General features: G+C 42.2%; 1 protein-coding gene across 1 annotated transcript in view; it reads right to left on the bottom strand.

Moving 5' to 3' along the window:
• Nucleotides 1-1052: 1052 nt before the first annotated feature.
• Nucleotides 1053-27752, bottom strand: part of LOC126419552 (hydroxyproline dehydrogenase-like) — a 180386-nt gene continuing 153686 nt past the window's right edge. Inside the window, exon 10 of the mRNA XM_050086742.1 lies at nucleotides 1053-1132. Coding sequence (XP_049942699.1) covers nucleotides 1053-1132 — 80 coding nt within the window. The remainder of the gene's footprint in view (nucleotides 1133-27752) is intronic.

Raw genomic sequence — 27752 nt, 5'->3', positions numbered from 1 at the left:
CACTCTGGCTGCCGGGTTCTACCCATCCAAAACGTTTCTACTAATGGCGGATAATTAATCCTAGTAGGATGAGCTATATAAAACGGAGCTATGGATTGGGAGGTCTATATGAAATAGAACTATCCTGGCAGGGTAAGCTAACTGGAAAATACCTACTACTTGTGAATAATTAATTCAGACAGGATCAATTAAATGGGAGTAGATTGTAATGGAGAATAATTAAGAAAAGGAATCTGTAGATCCTAATTATGATCGATGCATTTATTACTTCTTATTAACATCACAATTACAAAAGTTTTTAACGTCTTAAATGGAACGTCAGCATATTAATTAACGTCTTTAAAGAAACATAAGAAATGGGCATGGTACCCTACGTTGGGCCACAAGGAAAACCGGCAGGACCTAACGGAAGAAATGAGTTTGGACAAAAATCTTCGCTGTGCGACTGTACAAATCCAACTGCTTTGACAATGTTGTACTACATAAATGTTAGTTAAGCATCCATGAGGTGAAATTACATTCGCCGGCAATGGATAAGCAACTACAGATGTAACGTTCACTCATGAGTTAAAGAGAAGCGCCTAATTGAATAAATGGAACGAATCTATGTGGAATACTTGGCTCCGTAAAGCTTGTCAAATTCGGCTCGGACCTAACGCCCTATTTCGCGATGGCACTATTATAAATTACAACGACTGCAGTTGCTGGTGAAGCCAGCACCAGCATCCGTTGGACTCTGCTTGCAGACGCACAGAGTCTGCACCACTCAGGATCAGCTTCCAGAATTGATCAACTTCTGCTCCAAGAATGTTTTTCGTGCTTCGCATCTGAGTTTCACCTAGTCTCTCCTAAGAAAAAATGCGTAGCATGCTTCATCCAGTCAAAATCGTACAACTGGCCCACAAATCAACGTGAAGTTACTGTCCCTTCTCACATGAAGTTTGGTTGATGGCCAATCAGATTTTACCACCTGTAGATGGGAACTTGACCAAACTATGTGGCACCGTCATGCCGTGACGATAACTTATGTAACGGACATTGTAATCCGACCACTAGCATCCTCCCACCACAATACCGAGTGCAGGCATTCCTGCAGCCCTGTTGGCGTCAGAAAGGCATATGGAGACATACACTGTGATCAAAAGTATCCGGATATACTAAAAAACATACACTTTTCATATTAGGTGCATTGTGCTGCACCGAGCGAGGTGGCGCAGTGGTTAGCACACTGGACTCGCATTCGGGAGGACGACGGTTCAATCCCGTCTCCAACCATCCTGATTTAGGTTTTCCGTGATTTCCCTAAATCGTTTCAGGCAAATGCCGGGATGGTTCCTTTGAAAGGGTACGGCCGATTTGCTTCCCAATCCTTCCCTAACCCGAGCTTGCGCTCCGTCTCTAATGACCTCGTTGTCGACGGGACGTTAAACACTAACCACCACCACCGCCACCATTGTGCTGCCACCTACTGCCAGGTACTCCATATCAGCGACCTCAGTAGTCATTAGACATCGTGAGAGAGCAGAATGGGACGCTTCGCGCCTGCCAGGTACTCCATGTCAGCGACCTCAGTAGTAGTTATTAGATATCGTGAAAGAGCAGAATGGGACGCTTCGCGGAACTCACGGACTTCTAACGTGGTCAGGTGATTGGGTGTCACTTGTGTCATACGTCTGTACGCGAAATTTCTACACTCCTAAACATCCCTAGGTCTACTGTTTCCGATGTGATAGTGAAGCGTAAACGTGAAAGGACACGTACAGCACAAAAGCGTACAGGCCGATCTCGTATGTTGACTGACAGAGACCGCCTACAGTTGAAGACGGTCGTAATGTGTAATAGGCAGACATCTATCCAGACCATCACAGAGGAATTCCAAACTGCATCAGGATCCACTGCAAGTACTATGACAGTTAGGCGGGAGGTGAGAGAAATTGGATTTCATTTTCGAGCAGCTGGTCCTAAGCCCCACATCACGCCGGTAAATGTCAAACGACGCCTCACTTTGTGTAAGAAGCGTAAACAATGGACGATTCAACAGTGGAAAAATGTTGTGTGGGGTGACAAATCACGGTACACAATGTGGCGATCCGATTATATCGTGTGACTATGGCGAATGCCCGGCTAACGTCATCTGCCAGAATGTGTAGTGCCAACAGTAAAATTCGTAGGCGATGGTGTTATGGTGTGGTCGTGTTTATCATGGAGGGAGCTTGCACCCCTTATTTTTTTGCGTGGTACTATCACAGTACAGGCCTACATTGATGTTCTAAGCACCTTCTTGCTCCCCATTGTTGAAAAGCAATTCGGGGATGGCGATTGCATCTTTCAACATGATCGATCACCTTTTCGTAATGTACGGACTGTGGCGGAGTGATTACACGACAATAACATCCCTGTAATGGACTGGCCTGCACAGAGTCCTGACCTGAATTCTACAGAACACCTTTGGGATGTTTTGGAACGCCGACTTCGTGCCGGGCCTCACCGACTGACATCGATACCTCTCCTCAGTGCAGCATTCCGTGAAGAATGGGCTGCCATTCCCCAAGAAACCTTCCAGCACCCGATTGAACGTATGGCTGCGACAGTGGAAGCTGTCATCGAGGCTAAGGGTGGGCCAACATCATATCGAATTCCAGCATTACCGATTGAGGGCGCCATGAACTTGTAAGTCATTTTCGGCCAGGTGTCCGGATACTTTTGATCACACAGTGTAACTCCGAGAGAATAATTAAGGCCAGGGAACAAGAGCTCCATTCTCACTCCATGTGTCAGATCGTGATCAAAACGACTGAAGCTAGACAATAGAAAGCACCCCTTGAGAGATTATTACTTTGCGCCAGCCCGGCGCGCCGTTCTTATACAAAGATACGTTCGATAAGTGGCTCCACCACGGAGAGGTAAACAAGTGGGCGTGTTTACTGAGCATCCAGCGACACACGTTGCCGACTCAGCCCGCACGCGCGCTGCAGTCCATTGTCTTTCTAAAGACGCTGTTGTGAACTGACTACGAAAAGGTCCTCCCAGCTGTGTCTTGTCTGTGCCGTTACTCTGCTAGTATGTGCCTCAATACACTTCCTGAAACGTGTACATACGAAAAATTTAACGAAGGGACAAAAACATTTTTCTTTACGTTTCATTTAAATTGTCTAACCGTTGCCTTACAACTAAGGTGGGAGAATGCAGGAGGCATTATTCATATATTCTTACAATTGTTTATGTCGCTTATGATGACTATTCTTATGCTTCCTCTATCAGGGTCACGTAAGTAGCATAATATGAAACCATTCTGGCAGTTAACTGACAGACTCTAATGGACGGACATGTTTTACGTGTTGATTTCAACTGCTGATACATCATAAAACAGTGGGGAACCCTGTTCCGTTAATTGTACTATGTAACTCTGGCGTTAATTCTTGTTGCACCTTTCATAGTCCAGCTAAGAACTAATGTGGTTGCAATTACGTAGGACTCAAATGTCGATGCATCACGTGATGGACTGCCTCCTCCAATGCTAACACCACCACACTTAAGCCGTCTGTCAGTGATCTCAGCAACCTTGCTAAGGCCATTCTCTCATCCAGCAAGTTCAGTCCAGTCTGCACTTTACCAGAATCTTTGTTAACTGTTCCCACATATGTCTTCTATACCCTGTTAACTCTGCAGTCGATTTCCATACTATCCTGGTGTTATTCAGCATATCTCGCACCAAATTTGCTTACTGCATAGTAGTATCCTCTACGCCCTGCACTTGTACAAATGTACTGTTCAACTCATGGACGTCGTCATCATCATTCGTCGTACCAAGCACAGTCCTTAATAAGTCTTCCCCCCTCCCCTCCCCTCCTGCATCTAACCATAGCCTCTTCCATCATAGCCGGCCGGTGTGGCCGTGCGGTTCTAGGCGCTTCAGTCTGGAACCGCGTGACCGTACGGTCGCAGGTTCGAATCCTGCCTCGGGCATGGATGTGTGTGATGTCCTTAGGTTAGTTAGGTTTAAGTAGTTCTAAGTTCTAGGGGACTGATGACCACAGATGTTAAGTCCCATAGTGCTCAGAGCCATTTCAACCATTTTTTTCTTCCATCATAACAATGTTTGTGGCGCTAAATCCATTACTTGACGTAAATGATCCCTTAATCTCTTCATACGAAAGTCGCAACCCCTGACATTCTCACAGTGTGCCTCTATTTCTTCCCTCATGGCTTCGAGATGCAGTCCCGGAAAAGTTCATTCCAATCTTCGTATTTCGTTCGACACCTCCCTTGTATTACACGTCACGTTTAACGTCCACTGGTGACTAGTTACAAAGACGTCTTTCTGTCTGGAAAATAACACCCCTGCTTAAAGTCGTTGATGCGTCCACTACGTCACCCTTGAAGAAAATTATCACATCCATTCCGGACATACTCCGTGGTAACACCACCTGGGAGGAAGAAATTTGCACCGTTCTCCCTCCCCCCTAAAAAAATTGATAAAACTGGCCTTACAGATTTATTAGTACATTCACACTGCATCACAATAACAGTTCTGGGGGAGACATCAAAAGTATTTTGAGCTCTGTTCAGATTCAAGGGAAAGATGTTTGTAGGGAATATGCTAGGAGAAACAGAAACACTAATTAATGGGTCAGCGAACAAACTACATTGGCAGACATAATGACAGCCGTAATACAAATGAAATGGCGACAGGTTAGATATACAGGGTGAGTCACTAACTACTGTCACCTAGAGTGACTCCGAAAGTATGATGGCAGCTGAAAAGTTTGTGGGACAAATGTTGCATGGGACAGAGGGGGCCATAATATGTCGTTGGTTTTTTGTTACTAGGTGGGATCGCGTTAGAGATATGAAGGTCAACTTTGTTTTTTTAAGTGGGATGCTATAGTTTGGTATTTACTTTTTGACAGCGGCTATCGAGACGAATCCAATGATGTGTAACAGTAAGGTCTTTGAAGGTCAACGGAGGTCAAAAAGGTGGCATGAACGTCCTTTTACAGGTGTTCGAAGTGATGACCATTGGTATCAGTGCAGTGCTGCAATCTTCGTATCATGGATTGAGTGGTATTCCGTATCACTTCGGCACTTATAGAAGCACACGCTCTGTCAGTTCTCTGCCGTATATAACGCAAATAGTAAATATTCGCCGAATACGGCGTATGCATCTAACGTGCCATTGACATGTAAACACCGTTCGACGGTTTCGCAACAGAACACTAACAGGAATGGTAAGACTAGTATCGTCTATCAAGCGAATGTGAATGACGTATTTCTTCGAAGAACGAGTCGATATGCTTCTCATTTACGTAGAATGCCAACGAAATTGAGTGAGAGCGAGAGACTTTTCCGCTGAAAGATATCCTCAACCTAATCACCCAAACGTCGTACATTTAAATATGTGTGTGAGAAATTGAGAACAACTAGATCTTTAATGCATCAGAAACATATCCGGCAAGGGAAAGTTATTAACGAAGAAAGGGAAATTGGCGCTCTTGCCACTGTGGTTCGAGATTCTTGTATTATTCGCGTCAAATCGCAAGGGAATCTGGCGGGAGCCAGAGTAGTGTTGTTCGTGTTCTTCATCACCACAAATATCATCCTTATCATATCAGTCACCACCAAGAATTAACTGGTACGGATTGTATGCGTCCCATTGAATTCTGCCAGTGGGCTCAACTTCAGATTAAGAGGGATGACACATTTATTAATCTGATTTCATTTACTGACGAGGCTGCATTCACGAACCATGGAAATGTTAATTTGCATAACATTCGTTATCGGGCAACTGAAAATCCATGTTGGCCGCGGAAAGTTGCACACCAAAAACCGAGGTCGGTGAATGTATGGTGTGGGATTCAAAAAAATGTTCAAATGTGTGTGAAATCTTATGGAACTTAACTGATAAGGTCATCAGTCCCTAAGCTTTCACACTACTTAACCTAAATTATCCTAAGGACAAACACACACACTCATGCCCGAGGGAGGACTCGAACCTCCGCCGGGACCAGCCGCACAGTCGTGTGGGGTTCTGGAGGACAGAATTATAGGCCTCTATTTCATCGAAGGAAATCTTAATGGTAGGAAGTACACCACATTCCTGCAAGAAACATTAGGTCTGTTATTGCAAGGAATACCTTTAGGAACAAGGAACAGAATGTGGTATCAACAAGATGGACGTCCCGCACATTTTTCACTGATGGCTAGAAATGAATCGTAGAGATAATCCCCAAATCGTTGGATTGGACGCGATGTGTCGTGGACGGTTGGTTCGTCAGACTGCATTTTTTATTGTGGGTATTCGTAAAAGACATTGTTTATAAAGACGTTCCAACTACGCCTGAAGATATGCGAGAGAGAACTGTCAGAGCATGTGCTTCGATAAGTGGCGATGTGATGAGGAATACCACTTAATCCATGATAAGAAGATTGCTGTACTGCATTGACACCAATGGTCGTCACTTCGAACACCTTCTATAAATGGACGTTCATGCCACCTTTGTGACCTTCGTTGACCTTCAAAAACCTTACATCATTGGGTTCGTCTCGATAGCCGGTATCAGAAAATAAGTACCAACCTATAGTATCCCATTTAGAAAAACAGAGTTGACCTTCATACAGTATCTCTGAAGCGACCCCATCTAGCAACAAAAAACCGACGTCATATTATGGCCGCAGTTGTCCCATCCAACTTTTGTCCCACAAACTTTTCAGCTCCTATCATACTTTCGGAGTTATGCTCGGTGGCAATAGTTAGCGACTCACCCTGTATAGGGTCCATCCCCGGTAGCCGAGTGGTCAGCGAGACAGAATGTCAGTCCTCAGGGCCGGGTTCGATTCCCGACTGGGTTGGAGATTTTCTCCTCTGAGGGACTGGGTGTTGTGTTGTCCTAATCATCATCATTTCATCCCCATCGACGCGCAAGTCGCCGAAGCGGCGTCAAATTGAAAGACTTGCACCAGGCGAACGGTCTACCCGACGGGAGGCCCTAGTCACACGGCATTTACATTTGACCTGTATAGGCACGCAAATAGTGGTATATGGACCACGGTTTCTGTGAAATAAGAAAAGACGTAAACGATGATCAAATGGAAGGTGAGTAGGTGACATAGGGAAAAAGGCGGCATAAATATTGGTACTTAGCTGAAGACCGCAATACTTGAATATTCTTAAAGGTGGTATTAACACTGCAGCGGATGTAAAAAGGCTGATGCTGATGTTGTTATGCATATGAATATCACGCGCGTAAAAATTTAAGTACTGTATTTGTGAGCAGTTATCTAAAAAGGGAAGTGGACGAAGCTGAGAAGCTCGAAACAATATAAATTAATGAACAGTGTAGAACAAGCTTTTTACGCTATAAAGTAATGTGTGCTGTGATTGGTGCCGAGAAATGAATAAACAGTGGGGTTCTAGATGAGATAACTCCTCTGGAAGAGATTGTAAAAAAGAAAGTCTTTTTTATGTCATCAGTCTTCTGAATGCTTTGATGCAGCTCGATACGAATTCCTCTCCTGCACCAATCTATTCATTTCAGAGCAGCACTTGCGCCCTACGTCCTCAGTTGTATGCTGGATGTATTCCAATCTCTGTCTTCCCCCACTTGTTTTACGCTCTGAAGTTCCCATCTAGTACCTCGGAGGTTTTTCCCTGATGCCTTAACAAATGTCCTATCGCCTTGTCCCACCTTTCTCTTGTTTTCCGAATGTTCCTTCCTTCGTCGATTCTGCAGAGAGTCAAAAGTCGAGCTGTTTGTCTACAAAATTACAATAGAGCTTAGTCTGTAAGTCGTTTTAATAAACGTATATGAAATTTAATATTTCAACGGCTTTTTAGAAACACCGTGTGTTAAACTTTTCTTAGCTATTCCAATTTCTAATTATACTCTTTTAGCTGAGTTAAAATAGAACGCCTAAGTAACAGGCCGTGAAAGTTCCGTATCGTAACACGAATTACCACGTAAGAAAGCAGCTGGATGCAAATGAAGTAGTCTAACATAACGAACGTAAGCAGACATTTTCTCGTTGTTTGGGAACACTTTGGTCATTTTCCTAAATTTTCTTTTTGCGAAACGAGTACGTAATTTTTTCTTTTATCTTTCGTTATATTATCAGCCCTTTGTTTCTCCTATGCTAAAGAATGCATTAGAATGTTAACGTATGACCATCTTTATTACATTTTGATTTATTTTCTTTAACAAAAAAATGGTATTTCGAGCTGCTGGCTATGAAAGCGACGTCAGTTTCCGTGTTTACTTGCTACTGTCTGAAGGGGTTTTGCTAGACTGATCAAATATTGGGTTTCCGATCGCATGTTGTTTCACGCAAATTGCGTCTGGAAATGAGCTATTCCAGTTTCTGATTTAGTCAACATAGTGGTTATTTCTCTTCAGTTAAACATTAGTGGCTAACAGCTTCATGCTCAGTCCAATATTTCTTCTTTTGCTTCACTTTACAAGTTATTCCGTCCAGATTAGCCATTTTTTTTTTAAAAAAAGCAAGACGTAACCTCACAACCCGGGCCCGTTTTAAAAATGGTCTGCCTTTCTATGGGAGCGAAAATCAGTTGTGGAAGCGGAAATCCAACAGATAGAACCGCATTTCAGGAATCAATATCGGAGTGTTTACACGAGCAGCTGGAAACGGTGTAGCGAAATCGGTTTATGAAATCGGTTTTTGGAGCCCCATGTAAACATTCTGAGTGACGTCTTGCAGAGACCAGGTTGAATAATCTCTCCGAGATTTCCCACTTGGTGAAGTTGCTTCTTTAAGCGAAAGCAAGTAGCGATTGCATATTAAAAATTATTATTTCCAGAGAATAAAAAAAGAAAATATAATATGTTAAACTGATCAATATTGCATTTATGGCGATAGTCACTAATGTTTGTAATAATTAAATATTACGAAGACTCTTACATTACAGTCTTCTTCCAGAAGTTCAGATAAGGTAAGGTGTTTAGTTTCTTTTGTTGTGGTAAGAACGAATATCGATAAAGAATGGTTTAGCGCCAATAGTCCATTATAATATTTCTTTATGAGGAAGAACGATTTGAATAGCGGTTTTTTGCGGGCTTCACGTGATTATGAGTAACTCTAAATGTGGTATATTTAACAAAGATATAGCTTACGGTAGATAGACGCACAAACCTAGACACATATTCGTTCCTATATGTTAAAAGAATCAATAAACGTTTAGAATTATTAATCGCTAATGAGGTGGCATCAATATTTAAATGTCCAGTCACAATTATTTATTTTACTGTGCCATGTGGAGTAAACGAATTCTTGCCTATTTGTATAATGCTAGATAGTGGTACATGTTATGAAATATTATATATTGTTGTTGCTGGTATCTGGTACAGTCGTTATAAGCTTAGAATGAAATCTATTTTTTACTATACGCTTGTGTTGTTACTATATCACGTAGGTGTTACATATGTTTTAATTCTCAAAAAATTAATAATGAAAGATAGTGCAAAGTCTGTGTTTGACAGTGTCTGTATAGTTCGATGCAAATACCCAGATACTGCTGACGATCTACAGCCATATTCAATTATGAAGCGTATTCGCAAATTGGGAATACGGTATTACATCAACTGTATCAGCTGTATGTTATATTATGGACGTATGAAAATTTGTGTCGAACCGGGATCCTAACCTGCATTTGTCGCTTATTACGCACGGATGCTTTAACCACATCGGCTAGCCGCAGACTCTTTGCGGACCGATTCAAACTTTCATATGACGTAGAATCTACAACCCACAGCGCTCTCACACTTTTCGTGTGCTTTCTGCGTAGGGAGAGGCAATGTTTGTTCGTCAGTTTGTCTTGGCTTTGGCATGAAATACCGTTAATGAAGTGTCTATGTTTGGCAGTGTCTATATAGTCGATGCAAATGTCCTTCGGACATGCATGAATGTCTGAACGAACAGATACTGCTGTAGATCTACAACAGCATTAAATTATGAAATGTACTCATATTCGAAATCTGGGAATAGGATATTACATCAGCTGTATGGTTCACTATAGACACATGAAAATTTGTGCCGGGCCAGGACTCGAACACTGATTTCCTGTTTATTGCGCGTAGTCGCCTGCATCACTGAAGGGCATTTGCATCGAACCATCCAGACACTGTGAAATACAGACACTGCACGGACTGTATCTGGTGTCAGAACAAGGCGAACCGCCGAGAAAAACATTGTCTCACTCTATGCAGGCATTACACGAGTGGTGTGCGAGCTCTATGGGACATAGAGAGAGACAGTACGACTTAAGTAAGTTCGGACCGATAGCCGAAGTGGTTCGAAGAACTAACTCCCGCCTCTCACGAACCGCCGATTGCAGTGGCGCATATTTCCCCGAAAGTCTCACCTTAAGGAGTTTTTTGTGGCGTTCAGTTAAGTCAGCGTCGATTATAGTTCAATTCTTTTATCTAGGCGGCTCGCGCATGCCCGCCCAAACGCGAGAGATTGCTGCGTTGCCAGTTGCACACGACGCACACGCCAAGAGAAGCAGCGCCCTAGTATAGCATAGTTCGCAAGCTTACGTTTAGGGGGTAGCGCACAGTTCATGAAGTAAAGCCACCACGGCCGCATTAACCCTTTCGCTGCTACAGAGACGTGCTCCCCGCATTCCGCGCTGTGCGCGATTTTGTCACTGCACTGCTCGCCTGTGCTGACACATGGTGTTCCGACTGCTTTGACACTCTTATCATTTCGATTCCACAAAAACTACTTGGCCCAAAAATTAGATTTTTACACATCTTCTTGACTGATACCTTCCCCCCATAAATGACTTAATTTTGTGTCGATGTTCAACCCAGTTATTGTGCAGCATTAAATGTAGTAAACCTTTGCACGAAATTTTGAAGAGTTTGCAGAGGTAAAAGTCCATAGCGTATACTTTCCGTATGGTCAATATTAGTTGCCACAATGTTGAGAATGAAATGTGGACAAGATACCTAAATTTCATATAAAATTTACTGTGTAACAATATCTTATTTAATTTAAGTACCACATAAGGTACATGACAAAATCGCGCACAGCGCGGAGTGCGGGGAGCACGTGTCTGCAGCAGCGAAAGGGTTAATGAAGAGACAAAGCACTAGAAATTTCAAAAAATTGCATTCAAACGAATAAAATTCGTGAAGTAAGACACTTCGATATTGTTTTTAAATAAAGAAAATATTATACACCACACAAGGCGTAAACTCTTTACCTTTCACTTACGAACCCAACACCTTAACCGTTACACTAACACACCTCGTACGACAATGTAATTTCATGAGAACTCTAACAGGTCACGCAAAATACTGACAAGCACTGTTGGTATGATTATGAATTACTGACACTTCGTCGAAGTGCAATAGGAAATAAACAATTACCACTATTCTTTATTCCGAAAAAGCTGTTCGTCAGATTGATACAAACACCTTTCCTTGCTATCGCCTGAATTAGGAGTCTTATTGCTTGTTTGGTTTAATTCATTAATAGAATATGAAGCAATTGATATAAAGAATGCTTTTTCCAAACTTTCTATAAAAGAAAGTCTGCTATCAAGACATTGCTTTTGTTCTATTACTTTATTTACGACTGAACGTTTCTGAAACTGAAGACACTCGTCGTGCTCTGCTCTGCGTCGAGATCTGGCAACGTCGTTCTCTGTTCATTGGTTGACTGTGTTTTGTGACGTCAGATGCGCAGAACGAACCTGAACTCAGCCGCCAACATAAATGACGCGCACTTTAGCCGAGTGAGCGACTAAAGAGGGTCCGTGACCGATTATTGCCGGATGATGAGAGGTAATACCCGAAATCGGACTGAAAGCCATTCTCGCTTGGTGACTTGGCGGGCAGTCAGTGAACGGCGCTCTCCTCGATTCGGACGCCAGAGCGGCCTGGTATTTGATGGCCAACCACGAATAGACTCCACTCCATACAAATGGGAGACTTTCCGCTATGTCTCCAGTGATGTCTACCGGATACGGATGAATACCAAGTGGAATGTGGTTCCGCCATGGAGGTGTGGATGTTCACGAGACAGATGTTGGCCCAAATTCTGGGAATGACGTCTACAGCAGTGAGGCTGACGTCCCTTCTTTCCCCGGATACGACATTTTATCCACGTGCATGCAATGACGTGGATCAAGAGTTTGACCATATTGTATCTTTACCAGAATGCTGACAAGCACTTTCTCGATTTTTGGAACTTCCTGTTGGAATGATTCACTCTAAGACTCTCCCCGCAGTTGGGGTGTGCCCGGTATGAGACGTTAACGTTAAGTGCATGTCAGTTTTACGGATCAGAACAAGTGACAGAACAATACGGACCACTTCTCTGTGAAGACGTGACCTGTCCCAGTGGCGAATGGGAAGAACCGGCGGACGTCTTGTCGCTAGTAGCCGACGGTGTAATGTCTAATGTCAGTTCCGCTGGAAGGGCGACCTTCGCGTTGTACTTAGGCTTTAATTTTTCTTTGCTGTTTAGATACTTTCTTTACCCCTAGAAGGGCACAATTGTACGAATAACGAGTGTTTGTTTAACCCGCTCTCCTGTTCCACAAACGCTTATGCACACACACAAAATTGGTTAAGGCGACCGCTCGCGATAATTTTTACATGTCTATAGAACCACACAGCTGATGTAATACCCTATTCGAGATTTCTGAATATTTCGTAATAATGAAAGGTTACCATCCTCTCTCCCCTCCTCCCCAAAAGCAATCGATACTTCAAAATTGAATCGAGCAAGGTAACGCTACGGTTAGCACAATGCGCTCGTATTCGCGATGACGTCAGTTTTTAAATATTCGTCCGGCTATTCAGTAGGGTTTTAGGACATATACTGTATTCGAACATTATGAAGTACCTCGAAGAAAACGATTTATTGACATATAGTCAGCACGGATTCAGAAAATATCGTTCTTGTGAAACGCAACTAGCTCTTTATACTCATGAAGTAATAAGTGCTATCGACAGGGGATGTCAAATTGCTTCCATATTTTTAGATTTCCAGAAGGCTTTCGACACCGTTCCTCACAAGCTTCTTCTAATCAAACTTCGTGCCTACGGAGTGTCGCCTCAGTTGTGCGACTGGATTCGTGATTTTCTGTCAGAAAGGTCACAGTTCGTGGTGACAGACGGAAAGTCATCGAGAAAAACAGACGTAATATCCGGCGTTCCCCAAGGAAGTGTTATAGGCACTCTATTGTTTCTGATCTATATTAACGACATAGGGGACAATCTGAGAAGCTGCCTTAGATTGTTTGAAGATGATGCTGTCATTTACAGTCTTGTAAAGTCATCGGATGATCAAAACGATTTGGAAAATGATTTAGATAAGATATCTGTATGGTGTGAAAAGTGGCAATTGACCCTGAATAAAGAAAAGTGAAAAGTTATTCACAAGAGTACTAAAAGAAAGCAGCTAAATTTCGATTACGCGATAGGTCACACAAATCTGAGGGCTGTAAATTCAACTAAATACTTAGGGATTACAATTACAAATAACCTAAATTGGAACGATCACATAGATAATATTGTGGGGAGAGCAAACGAAAGACTGCGATTCATTGACAGAATGCTTAGAAGGTGCAACGGGTCTACGAAAGAGACTGCTTACACTACGCTTGTCCGCCTTATTCTGGGGTTTTGCTGTGCAGTGTGGGATCAGCATCAGGTGGGACTGACGGATGACATAGGAAAAGTACAAAGAAGGGCAGCTCGTTTTGTATTATAGTGAAATAGGGGAGATAGTGTCACAGACATGATACGTGAATTGGAGTGGCAATCATTAAAACGAAGGCGTTTTTCTTTGCGACGGGATCTTCTCATGAAATTTCAATCATCAGTTTTCTCCTCCGATTGCGAAAACATTCTGTTGGCACCCACCTACAAAGAGAGAAATGATCATCACGATAAAATAAGAGAAATCAGGGCTCGCACGGAGAAATTTAAGTGCTCGTTTTTCCCCGCGTGCCGTTCGAGGGTGGAACGGTAGAGAGACAGCATGAACGTCGTTCATTGAACCCTCTGCCAGGCACTTTATTGTGAATAGCAGAGTAATCACGTAGATGTAGATGTAGATGTAGAGTTAGGTTGTGCATACTTCCGCTGCCCCTTGTTAGTGCGTATTCCCTAGGTCTCCCAGTTGATCTTGCATTCCGGCTCGACACTGGCAGTCATGTAGTTTACCCATGTAGATACGGTATGGACTTCTGTCCATCATTAGGGATGAAGTAGACACAATAGCACCTCCTCAGCACACGGTAGGTTGCGAATTTCCATGTTTTTCAATTTTCCCTGTACAGGCAAAGCTCCGCTCTTCAATCATGTGTATAAAGCTGAGAGGCCGGAGAAAATGTCGTGCTTATGTAAGAATGCAGCAGTTACGCAACCACTGCGGAAAAACGAGAGCACAACGTCGCGTGCCGCTTCTGGCGATCGGAAATAATTTATTCCACTAGAACCAGCATTGCGCTACGAAGCCGTACACACCACGTGTGTTCTTCAGCGAGAATATGTATTATTTCTTTCCTTTAGCTTATGTCAAATTTTATTTCGTAGCACTAGTATAACTTTGCCACGCGATCATAAACATACAACCACGTCAGATGAATAGCGAATAATAATTAATCACGTCCTCACGGTATTCAAGTGAAACGAGATCTGAGAACCATGATGGCAGAATTGTCACATCATAGCCCATATTCTGTCCCATTCATTCCTGAAGAAATCTCAAAAGCTTTACAAGACACTAAATCAGATGAAGCTCTGTGTTTTGATGACATACATGTACAGAATTCCTTCTGTACTATGATAAAACATGGCTAGCTTAATTTTTCTCCAATATTATGGAGTCAGTGTTCATTTCAAGAGACGGCCACTGTGGTCGAGTGGTTCTAGGCGCTTCAGTCCGGAACCGCGCTGCTGCTGCGGCCGCAGGTTCGAATCCTGCCTCGGGCATGGATGTGTGTGATGTCCTCAGGTTGGTTAGGTTTAAATAGTTCTAAGTCTAGGGGACTGATGACCTCGGATGTTAAGTCCTATAATGCTTAGAGCCATTTGAACCATTCATTTCACGCGCTATGAAACAGACGAAGATCACTGGCATCTTGAAACCAGGTAAACCCAACGACAAACCTCAAAGTTATCGTCCTTCTGCCTTTCTGAGTATCATGTACAAATTACTTAAGAGATGGCTGTGTAGTAGAATACGTACCGAGATACTTGGAAAGATTCCCGTTGACTAGGCCGGATTCCGGGCAAACATGACTCTGTCGATCAATTACTTTCACTGACAACTTACATAGAATATGGCTTCCAGAAATAGGGCTTCTGATGTATTGATTGACCTGCCAGCAGCATAATATACCGTTTAGGAGCAGGGTGTTGTCTGTCAGCCTTGCTCCGTGCAGTACCCTGCAGAAGAATAGCACAATTTCTTAACAGTATGCTGAGTGACAGATCGTTTCAGGTAATTGTAGGCAACACCACAAGTGTCCAAAAGACTTTCAACAATGGCCTACCTCAAGGTCTAGCTCTGCTACAATTTAGCTTGTAAGTTGCAGACATGCCATCGTTGTTTGGGAACATGACGTTCATGAATGACTGCAAATAGTCTCCAAGTAGCCGAATACCCAGAGAACTCTCTGCATACCATGTAAACACACCATTATTGAGCCACCATCAGCTTTCACAGTGCCTTGTTGACGTCTTGAGGTCAGCGCCACACTTGAACCCTACTATAAGCTCTTACAACTGAAATCGGTTTTCAAATCGTGTAGGGTCCAACCGATATGGCCATTAGCCCAGGAAAGGCTTTACAGGTTATGTCGTGCTGTTAGCAAAGGCATTAGCTGCGGTCGTCCGCTGATATAGCTCATTAGCGCCAAATTTCGCCGCAATGTCTTAACGGAAACGTTCGTTGAACATCCCGGATTGGTTTCTCGATTATTTCAAACAGTGTTGCGTCTCTGTCAGCAATGACAACTTTACACAAATGCCACTGCTCTCGGTCGTTAAGTGAAGGCCATCGACCACTGGGTTGTCCGTGGTGAGACGTATGGCTGAAATGAATTCTCCACACACTCTTGATACTGTGGATCTTCGATTGTGGATTTCTTTGACGATTACCGAAATTTCTCGTGCACCTAGCTCCAGCTACCATTCCAATTTCAAAGTATATTAATTCCCTTCGTACGACCATAATCACGTCGGAAACCTTTCCACATGAATTACTTGAGTACAAATGACAGCTCCGCCAATGCACTACCCTTTTATACCTCGTGCACGAGATAATACCGCCATCCGTATATGTGCATATCGCTACACCATCTTATTTGTCCTCTCAGTATAATACTTCACCATAGTTCCATAGCTTTCCCTATGCCAATAACAAACCATGGCTACGTGATCTGTCCCGGAGGACATAGAATACGCTTGACGGGATCCAGACCAACCACAGCAGATGCGATGACATAGTCTACATTTTGGGAAAGACTACCATGCAAAGTACATCCGTGGATTCCCACACATTGTCGAAGAACACTCTCAAAATTCGTAGCAAATGTGATAAATTACATAAATAATATGTCTGTTCATTTGTAAATTATGTATTGTATTATATTTATACTGTATTTTTATTTCTAGAGTGATGTGTATCTGCCATACGATTAATAATAATAATAATAATACAGTGAATTCATGGGAGATCATCAGAAGCATTTCATATCCATACTGGTGTTCGCCAAGGAGATGGAATGTCCCCCCTTCTATTTAACATGGGTCTGGAAAAAATTGTGAGGATGGGGAAAGGAAATAAAAGGAATTCAGCTTGGGATTAAAAAAGAGCGGAGAATCAGGGTGAAGTGTCTGGCTTTCGCGGACGATCTTGCCATTCTAACGAACAATAGAGGGGAAGTCAAACTTGCATTGGAAAAACTACACGAAATCTCGCAGAAAACTGGGCTACAAATCTCCTACGAGCGAGCGGTTCTAGGCGCTTCAGTCCGGTACCGCGCTGCTGCTACGGTCGCAGGTTCGAATCCTGCCTCGGGCATGGATGTGTGTGATGTCCTTAGGTTAGTTAGGTTTAAGTAGTTCTAAATCTAGGGGACTGATGACCTCAGATGTTAAGTCCCATAGTGCTTAGACCCATTTGAACCATTTTTTTCTCCTATGCGAAAACACAGTATATGGAAAACAACCCTGTAGATAATCTCCCCATTACTACCCTGTACGGGAAAGTGGCACAAGTTGCCCACTTCAGATATCTGGGAGAGATAATCCAACCATCAGGACTGAACTCAGTAGCCAATAAAAGAATCTCCAGATTACAAAAAGCGTATAAGCCCACTTGGAATCACTATAATAAGAAATCTATTTCTGTCTGCGTCAAACTAAGGCACTACAACACAGTAGTCCTACCAGAAGCCCTTTATGCTGCAGAAACAACAGTGGTTCATGGTAATATGAAGACCACAGAGACTGAAAAGCAAGAAAGAAAAATTCGGAGGAAAATATATGGACCAGTGTTTCGAGAAGGAATTTGGATGAAGATGCCAACTAGAGAGATTTACAAAGACATAGAAACAATAACAGACACCATTAGAAAGAGAAGGGTGAAATTTTATGGACATATCAGTAGGATGAATGCAAACAGGCTCACAAGGCAATTCTTTGAGATAGTAAACAAGAGCAAAACCAAGACAAAATGGATCACTGAAACAGAAGAAGACATTAAAGAACGTGGGATCACACAAGACAACATGAACATTAGAGAACAGTTTAGAAACAACTTGAAGAAACACACATTGAAACAAGAACACACGGAGAACAGAACGGGAAAAAGATGGTCGGAAGGAAACAAGAGAGAACTCAGTGAACGTATGAAGAGAATTTGGGAAGAACGAAGAAAGATGAAGAAATCATGACTACTCAAGTTCAATCGCTCTCTTAAAAGGGAATAATCGAAAATAATGATACAGTTAATATACTAATAATAACTTCCAGGAGGCTGTAGGCCTTTCGAGATAGCTTGGGTAATGCCTCCTAGATATGGGTGGTACGCGAGAAATTAAATAGTCCTCGTGGTCCAACAGTCTTACACTAATGGAAGAAAAACCACAATACCAACAAAGAGTTGAGCGACATAAACGAACGTTGGTAAGCGTGTTTCTACATCTGAAACATGATGTCTGTTAAAATTTCGCGCCCGTCGCAAGAGAAGATATGCAAATCAGATTTGTTTCAATATGGTCTTATGCTTTACTTACCTTAGAGATGGGGCGTGGCGAGTTGATGTTAGTCAAGAATGCCTTTAAGGCGAGAAAGACCCTATTATTAACAACCTCAGAGTTTAAACGAGGTCTTGTAATACCAACGAGGAGTTGAATGTTCCTTCTGCGATATTGCAGAGGAACTTAACAGAGATGTAGCCAGTGTACTTGGTAGCTGTCAGTCGTAGTGATGAGAATGTACAGTCACAAGAAGGCTGGACTCCGGACGGCCACGTGACACTATCGAGAGGGAAAACCATCTCGTTGCCATTTATGGCCATGTGTTGTTAGAAGAGGAAGTCAGCTGAGGCCTTCTACCAACCTGTTTGCGTTCTACACTGACTGGACCTATGTACATCTGGCGTTATGGTGAGGGCTACGATTTCGTATGAAAGCAGGAATACTCTCGAGTTTATCCCATGCACCTTGATTGCAAATTGTTACGTCAGTATGGTGCTCCGACCTGTTGGACTACCATTCATGAACAGCATTCTAGGTGGTCCAGAATGAGATTCTCACTCTGCAGCGGAGTGTGCGCTGATATGAACCTTCCTGGCAGATTAAAACTGTTTGCCGGACCGAGACTCGAACTCGGGACCTTTGCCTTTCGCGGGCAAGCGCTCTACCATCTGAGCGACCCAAGAACAACTCACGCCCCATCCTCACAGCTTTACTTCCGCCAGTACCTCGTCTCCTACCTTCCAAACTTTACAGAAGCTCTCCAGGACTAGCACTCCTGAAAGAAAGGATATTACGGAGACATGGCTTAGCCACAGCCTAGGGGATGTTTCCAGAATGAGATTCTCACTCTGCAGCGGAGTGTGCGCTAATATGAAGCTTACTGGCAGATTAAAACTGTGTGCCGGACCGAGACTCGAACTCGGGACCTTTCATTCTAGGTGGTATTTTCCAACATGATAACGCTCGCTCACAAGTTGCTGTTGTAGCCCAACATGCTCTACAGAGTGTCGACACATAGCCTTGGCCTACTCGATCACCAGCTCTGTCTCCAAGCGAGCACATACGAGACAACATCGGATGACAACTTCAGCGTCATCTACCAGCAGCACTAATCGTCCCTGCATTGACCGACCAAGTGCAAGCAACAGGCATGGAACTCCACCCCACAAACTGAGATCCAGCACTTGTACAACACAATGCATGCACGTAAACATGCTTGCCTTCAACGTTCTGGCGATTACACCAGTTATTAAACTACTAGCATTTCAAATTTGCAGTGGCTTATCTCGCTCGTACACTAACTTATGATCTTGCAATGTTAATCACTTAATTGTATTACCTAGACGAATCTATTCACGAAATTTCATTACTGTACATTAATTATCTTTTGGTGTTGCGATTTTTTCTCCGTCAGTGTATCTGAAGTATCTGTTACGTCCATTTCAATTAGAGACTTCATTGACAATATCTTTTATGAGGTTTTTAATTTGTATGTGTTAAAAAAGCTAAGATGCACTGTGTTTTGGAGTCCACGTTTAGGTCAACCTGTAACTGATAACTCAGTTTCGAGGTCTGATGAATGTAATGGCTACTATACCCATTAAGTCCATGTCTAGTAAAGCAATGTGTGTTCCAACTAAACTGCAGGTTTAGGGCAGCTTCACCTTTAGCTGAAGTTGTAAGTATGTAACTCAGCGTATGGACGATCATCTCATTTCTCAAATTACGCAGTTTGAGACTGCAAATGGGACCTTAAGGGCTGTGCGTAAGTCTAAGAAAACAAGAAAGTTAATCCATAATACGAAGGGGAACCCAACAGATTCACTTGTGCCATGTAACATCAAGAATGAAAGTAAAAATAGACCAAAAGGACCATAGAAAAACTTCTTTATTGTCGTTACTCAGTTGCCTGGAAAATTTAAACTCCAGCCGAGAGCAGACACATCCATGATTTAAAGGAAGAACAATGATCCAGAGTATGTAACATAGATCCACAAAAGATCTGGTCGTAAGAACAGAGAACTATGAAAAATAGAGGTGATGTACAAGGTGCGTCTGAAAAGTTCAGTGAATGGTCCCAGGAAATAAAGAAAACAAGGGTTACAACAAAATACCTTTCCTGGCCTTCAAAGTGATTACCATTACTTACAAAATACATTTTACTTTGGTTGTAAAGCTGTTGGAAAATGTCAGCGAACTCAGTAGGACAGAGTCTGTATTTTATAGTGTCTCCATAGTCCGATGTAATGTTCCTTCGGACATACATGCATACACATCCGAAGGAACAGACACTGCTGATGATTGCCGTATTAAATTATCGAGCACATTCGCTAACTGGGAATATGAGTGTACTCCGGCTATACGATTTACTAATAGTATATGAAAATGTATTCCGGACTTGGACTCGAACCCGGATTTCCCACTTTAAGCGAGTGGTCAGCTTAAGCACTTTGGCTGTCTGTGCATGGCTAGTGCCTAAACCCAAACTTCCATATGTCTAGTTTCAACATACCGTAGTGGTCACATACAAATCGTATGATTGCCGCACAGGGAGAGACATTGTTTTTGCTTGTCGGGTTGTCTTGCTTTGGGATGAAATACAGACACTGACTTCTCAGTCTCTAACAGAACATCTGCTCACAGACGTCTACCAAAAGGATCCATTGACTGAAGCTGCAGCAGCTGTGTCAGGTGTTAGACGATGTCCAAAACTCAATGGATATGGTGTTGTTGTTGTTTTCAAACCAGACTGGTTTGGTACAGCTCTCGATGCTAGTCGATCCTGAACAGGTCTCTTCGTCTCTGCTTAACTAATACACAGTGAAGTGACAAAAGCTGCGGGATAGCGATAATCAAATGTACAGATGGCATCGCGTACAGAGGGTATAAAAGCACAGTGCATTGAGGTAACTGTCATTTATACTCAGGCGATCCATAAGGAAAGGTATCCGACGTGATTAAAGCCGCGCGACAGAAACTAACAGACGTTTAACGCGGAATGATAGTTAGAGCTTTGAGGGTAATCCCAAAGGAAGGTCTCCTATTTCTTTATAAGTACAGAACTCTGTTTGTGTGGCAGTTGGCCACACTGTTATGAAGAGTGCTTCACGCGCCGTGTGTAAACATGCGCACGCCGCACTGAGGCACTCAGTCTTGGCTCGGCAGCCGTTGAGAATGGAGCACCCGTTGGATGTTACCGCCAAATGCGAATTACTCGCAGTTATTCGGTTTTTGAACGCAAAGGGCACTGCGCCGATTAAAATCCATCGCCAATTGACGGAAATGTATGGCGAGTCGTACATAGATGTCAAAAATGTTCGTAAGTGGTGTAGAGAGCAGCTGGTCGGATCGAAATTCACGACGAACAAAGGAGCTGGAGACCATCAATTTCTGAGACAATGTTGAAGGTTGAGCAAAGCATGCGTGAAGATCGGCGGATCAACCTGGATGATCTCTGCGCGTTGGTTCCTGAGGTTTCCCGAAGCACCGCTCACAGAATTTTAACGGAAATTGAACTACCGGAAGGTGTGCATAAGATGGGTGCCACGCATGCTGACTGAGGACCACATGCGGCAACGAGTTGATACTTCCCGCGCATTTCTTCACCGCTTTGCAGCCGAACAGGACAACTTTCTGGACTCAATTGGCACGGGTGACGAAACCTGGGCATACCACTTTGGTCGGAATGCGGTTCAGCTCCGACGACGAGGTGAAAGAAGAGGTTCATAACTTTCTGAACACGATGGCAGCGAGCTGGTATGACATGGGCATACAAAAACTGTCACAGCGTCTACAAAAATGCATCGACAGAAAAGGTGCTTATGTCGAAAAACAGCTAAATGTTCAAGCTGTTTACTTATGTAAACCATTGTAGAAATAAACAGGTCTATGTACTTATAGACCATACTTTTGGGATTACCCTCGTAGATGCATAGGACATTCCATTTCGGAAATCATTAGGTAATTCAGTATTCCGAGATCCACAGTGACAAGAGTGTGCCAAGAATACAAAATTTCAGGCATTACCTCTCACCACGGACAACGCAGTTGGCGACGGCTTTCATTTAACGACCGAGGGCAATGGCGATTGTGCAGAATTGTCAGTGTTAACAGACAAGCAACACTGCGTGAAATAACTGCAGAAATCAATGTGGGGCGTACAACAAACGTATACGTCATGACAACGTGTTGAAACTTGGCGTTAATGGGCTATGGCAGCAGACGACCGACGCGAGTACCTTTGCTAACAGCACATCGCCTGCAGCGCGTCTCCTGGACTCGTAACCATATCTGTTGGAGCCTAGATGACTGGAATATCGTGGCCTGATCATATGAGTCCCGATTTCAGCTGGTGAGAACTGATAGAAGGGTTCGAGTGTGGCAGAGCTATGTTCTCAACAAGGCACCGTGCAAGCTGATGGTGGCTCCATACATGGGCTGTATTTTCATGGAATGGACTGGGTCTTCTGGTCCAACTGAACAGAACGTTGACTAGGAATGGTTATGTTCGGCTACTTGAAGGCCATTTGCAGTCACTCATGGAATTCATGTTCCCATACAATGATGGAATTTTTGTGGATGGTAATGCCCCGTGTCACCGAGCCATTCTAAACATTTCGAGAAAATGATTTTGCCACCCAGATCAACCGACATGAATCACATCGAACATTTATAGTACATAATCGAGAGATCAGTTTGTACACAAAATCCTGCACCGGAAACACTTTTGCGGTTACAGACAGCTACAGAGGGTTCATGGCTCAATATTTCAGCAGGGGAATTCAGAGACGTTGAGTCCATGCCAGGTCGAGATGCCTTACTTACTAAGCCGGGCAAAGGGAGGTCCGACCCGATATTAGGAGGTATCCCATGACTTTGGTCACCTCAGCGTAAACCGCATCCATTTGAACCTACTTACTGTATTCAACCTTCATAAAAGGCTACACCCTTAATAAATACTCTCGGAGAATAGTTTAATTTGTGCTAGATCTTGAAAGTTGTCTTTTATACAGGGTGTCCCAAGAGGAATGGTCAATGTTCAAACGTTTGACAGGAACGATCATTTGAAGCAAAAAATTCTAGTAAATATGGGCTCTAAAACGCTTAACTGAAGAGCTATGAACAATTTTTCAATAGAAGAGACATTTCACAGCAGCGAAGATGAAGTGTTCGTAGCTCTTGAAGCACGCACATTGGAGCCCATGTTTAATGGACAAGTATTTGAGAATGAGAGCACCTAGTGACTTCCGACAAACTTTAAACATAAATTCTAACCTTGATGATACTTTTTCTCACTGACAACCTTCACAAAATGCTAAGAGGAAAAAGAAAAACTCATCGCTCACTACGTTTTCGCTGTTCTTGCAATAAAACATCAGGCATGGGGTTTTAATTTATAATTTCTTTACTACCCACACTATCTGCAACTCATTTTGCAGACGATACCCTCATATACCACACTTGCAAAATTATAACTTTGTGTGATACGTAGTTCACGTGGTGAGTGAAAAATTAGCTTTTGCTTAAAATGGAGCACAAATTTCCCAGACTATATTCAACCAGCGTTTTTCGTAATGAGAACACTTAGTGACTTCCAACTAACTTAAAACATAAATTCAAACGTTTTCTAAACTTTTCCCTAAGGTCAAATATTTAACAGAGTGACTCATATGTATACATACGAATGGAGCTGTTTTAAACATGGCAGTTCGAGTCTAACGAAACGGGGGTTTACTGGTTGAAAACTGAGCCTCTAGAATTTGGCTGTAGCACGTGGAAACGACAGCTAAGAGCGTCACTGCAACACGAGATAAGGGTCGGGTTGGTCGTTTCTTTGCGATTTCTTTAACATTTCAGTTCTGTATCGGTTACTTCGTTTGAGGAACATTCGTATATATATATATATATATATATATATATATATATATATATATATATATATATAAACTTTTTGTGATTGGTGTTCTCAATCAATTGGAATTTTTTAAAGGGCGTGGTCAGTGGCGAGTAAGACGTCCTTTAAAAATTCATTGATATGTTTCTAAATAATGAGGAACGACCTGATACTTTTACAAACAAAATAATTTAGTTCCTGCCAGATTAAAACTGCGTCCCAGAACGGTTCTCGAACCTGGGATCTTTGCCGTTTGCAGGCAAGTGCTCTACCGACTGAGATATGTTTTTTTAACAAAATATTTTACGAGCCCTTTAAAAATGTCGGTATACAGCTTAACAATTACTTTTATATCGTTAAAAATGTATATATTAACCAAAGAGTTAATAAACCAAGCATAGTCCACATTTTACCCTCACAACCGTACCTCTGTCAGTACCTGTCATGTCTTTCCTTCGAAACTTCAGAAAAGTTATCCCGTATATCCTGCGGGACTAGCACTTACGTAAGAAAGTGTATTGCGAAGACATAGCTTAGCCAGAGCCTAGGGGATTGTTTTCTGAATGAGTTTTCACTTTTCAGCGGAGTGTGTGCTGGTCTGAAACCTCTTGGCGTATTAAGACTTTGTGTCGCAGCAGGGCTCGAAGTTGGGTCTTTCGCCTTTATCCTCGAATTTTTTAAGTAAACTTTGCTATGCGCAGCCCGAAATTTGTGAAACCGTTTCACCCTAACTTCGGGTGACTTTGGTCCATGTTTTGCTTACCAACTGTGTTTAGAGATGATTGTTCTTACCAGAAATAATGTTACGCTTGTCTCAGATACAGCTGGATGAATATTCACTGAAAATATTATGAAACGAACATAGAAATCAAATTCAAAGAATGGTAGAACCTAACTTAAAAAAAGAAAACAATGAAACATTTTTCAAAAATAGGGACAATAACCTCCTCCTGAAAGCCATTTCCTGTTTCTCCTAAAGTTTCCCACGCAGCGTTTTCAATCAAGTCCTTTTGTCTCATCGTAATATGATTCTTAACAATCCATTGACATGTTTCTCCTTTGTAACTAAGTCACAAAGTCATCAAGACTCTTTTCTTGCAGGGCATAATATAATGATTTATGAGGAAATTTTCCAGTTTCTACTTCACTGACGGTTTCAGTCAAGTCATCAGATCCTAGTTCAATTGCTCCAAGTTCCATTAAATCGTTACCATAAACCAAAACTAAAGCTTTCTCAGGCTCTTTCATCAAATCAACAGTAATACGAAAGGAGATTTTATATATGGAAGAGATCTAAAGACACTAGCAGGTGTCAGATAGGTTATATAATGGTAAGACTAAGATTACGAAGCCATATTTTAAAACGAAAACATTTTGTAATGTCTCTTGCAGCGGTTTCTCCGCGATATTTTCAGAAATTTTATAAATTGTATAACTCAGTACATATCTCGAAATATCTCTTCTTATCTTACCGATTATCAATGCAAAGTAGTTTCAAGCCCAGTTATTCCTTGGAGCGTCCATTTACTCCATGGAATAGCTTCTCTGATATCTATGTTTTCTCTTATGAAACGAATGAAGGACTTCTTCTTGCCGATTAGTCGTGAAAGAAGGAGGATGTATATGTATGTATTATTGAGCTAGTCGCCATCTTGATGAGATTCTGTATGAGAAGGAATTTAATACATGAACTAAACTAAAGTAAGTGTGTTCGCGTATTATTTAACTGATTATTATTGTCAGTGTCTGCTTACTACGCTGTGTTGCACGGGATCAGTAGGGAACGTCTGATTTACACTGGACGAACCTGCCGTTTTGTATGCTCAAGATATCCAGTTATTTCAAATAAATGGACTAACACGGTCTTACCAGCAGATATCCGGTCTTCCCCATGTGATCACCGAAAGTTAATAATTATTACAAATGTTTCCAGGAGATCGACTGACAATCTTCGTCGCACCGAGACTTCGAAATTGCTTCACTGCCTTATGGAATTTAAGTTAAGCTCAATTTCATCAGGATAGAACAGTATTGAACTGTGTGAATGTGATAAGCCTGCTTTGTGAATGAAAATTCCCTTAATATACGCATGTGTTTACTATCCTGATCAGTGAAGCTAAATCAGGCCGATGTGAGAGAGGTTTGGAAAATTTTAGATCCCACACAAAAAAAAATATTAAAATTTGTAGGGGCAGAAGTGGATTCTCCGTAATTTAATGGCTATGAACTGCAGGTCAAAACTGAAGAAATATCAGAGGTATGAAATTAACGAGACAAGACCTGGATAAGTTCAACGAATGAGAGGCCGGTGAGGGTTTGAAAGGGATTGACTAAACGAATGGGTAGCTTTGAAAGAGAAATAACGAAGGCAGCAGAGGATCCAATAGGCAAAAATAAAGGGCCAGCAGACATCCTTGAACACATGAGATGTTGAAATTAATTGACAAAAGGAGAAAAATGCAGCACATGAGAATACAGACGACTAAAAATGAGACGCCAAAGTGCAAAATGGTAAACCAAAAATGGCTAAATACGTAATAGAAGGCTGTAGAAGCCTGAATGCTTATAAGGAAGATAAATGCCGCCTATAGGATCATTAAAGTGATCTTTGGATAGAAAAAAAAGGAGCATACGTGGGATTTTAAGAGCACAGATGGCACGCCAGTACTAAACAAACAAGAGAAGACTGAAATGTGGAAGGAAAACACAGGCGATTTATAGAAGAAAAACAAATATGAAGACAATTTTGAAGAAAGAGAAGTGGAAATAGGTGATTAAATGAGAGAGAAGGTACTGTTTAAAGAATTTGACAGAGCACTAAATTGGCCTAAGTCAAAGCAAGGCTCCTAGAATAGACGGTAGTCAGCCACGACAAAACTATTCGGTTTCATTATTAAAATGCAATCTAACTCTTGATTAACACAGTACAAGGAACTATGCGATTGAAATGAGTGAAGTTTCAGGTTTTTGCCATTTCGTCCTGGACCACACACGTAAAAGTTTCCCATGTTATTCTTGGAGGAAAAATACTGAGACAAAACAAACTAGTGCCACTTCTAGTGCAACTTCTGAAATTCTAACAGTTGTTGTCATGTAGTTGAATTTTTTTTTGCTAAAGATGGTAACCAATAACATCAAAATTTTCTCATCAGTTTTGTCAGAAAAAAAGTATTTAAAGTTACTCACCCTGGCCCAGGACAGAAAGACGCTTCATTCTTAAAATAATGTAGGAGCTTATAAAACTAAAACGAAGAAACCGAAATCAGGCAGTAGATGTAGCGTGGGTTAGAAGCAGCATAATTATAGCCAGTAAAGAGACGGCTGAAAAGCTGGTAAAGTGGCAATGCCTAATTAGTTATGTCTTGATATTATGCTCACCATCAAAAGAATTCTATGTCTGTTCGCCACCGAGAATTACGATCGAGTGAAAAGAATAGTGGAACGCGTCTAAATGCGTTTTGGGATGCAGAGGTAACACCTGTCACCCCGAAAGATCTGATCTACAGATCGTCATTTGCCAAACCGAACCGTTAACACGATTTGCGGGATAAGATTTGGTCTTGGAAGTTTTCTGCCTCACTCGTATAGAATCACTACCAGTGCACCGCCATTTTGTGACCG

The sequence above is a fragment of the Schistocerca serialis genome, chromosome 9 (genome assembly GCF_023864345.2).
Source record: "Schistocerca serialis cubense isolate TAMUIC-IGC-003099 chromosome 9, iqSchSeri2.2, whole genome shotgun sequence".
In the NCBI taxonomy this organism is placed as follows: Eukaryota; Metazoa; Arthropoda; class Insecta; order Orthoptera; family Acrididae; genus Schistocerca; species Schistocerca serialis.
This window is presented reverse-complemented; position numbering and strand designations above follow the sequence as displayed.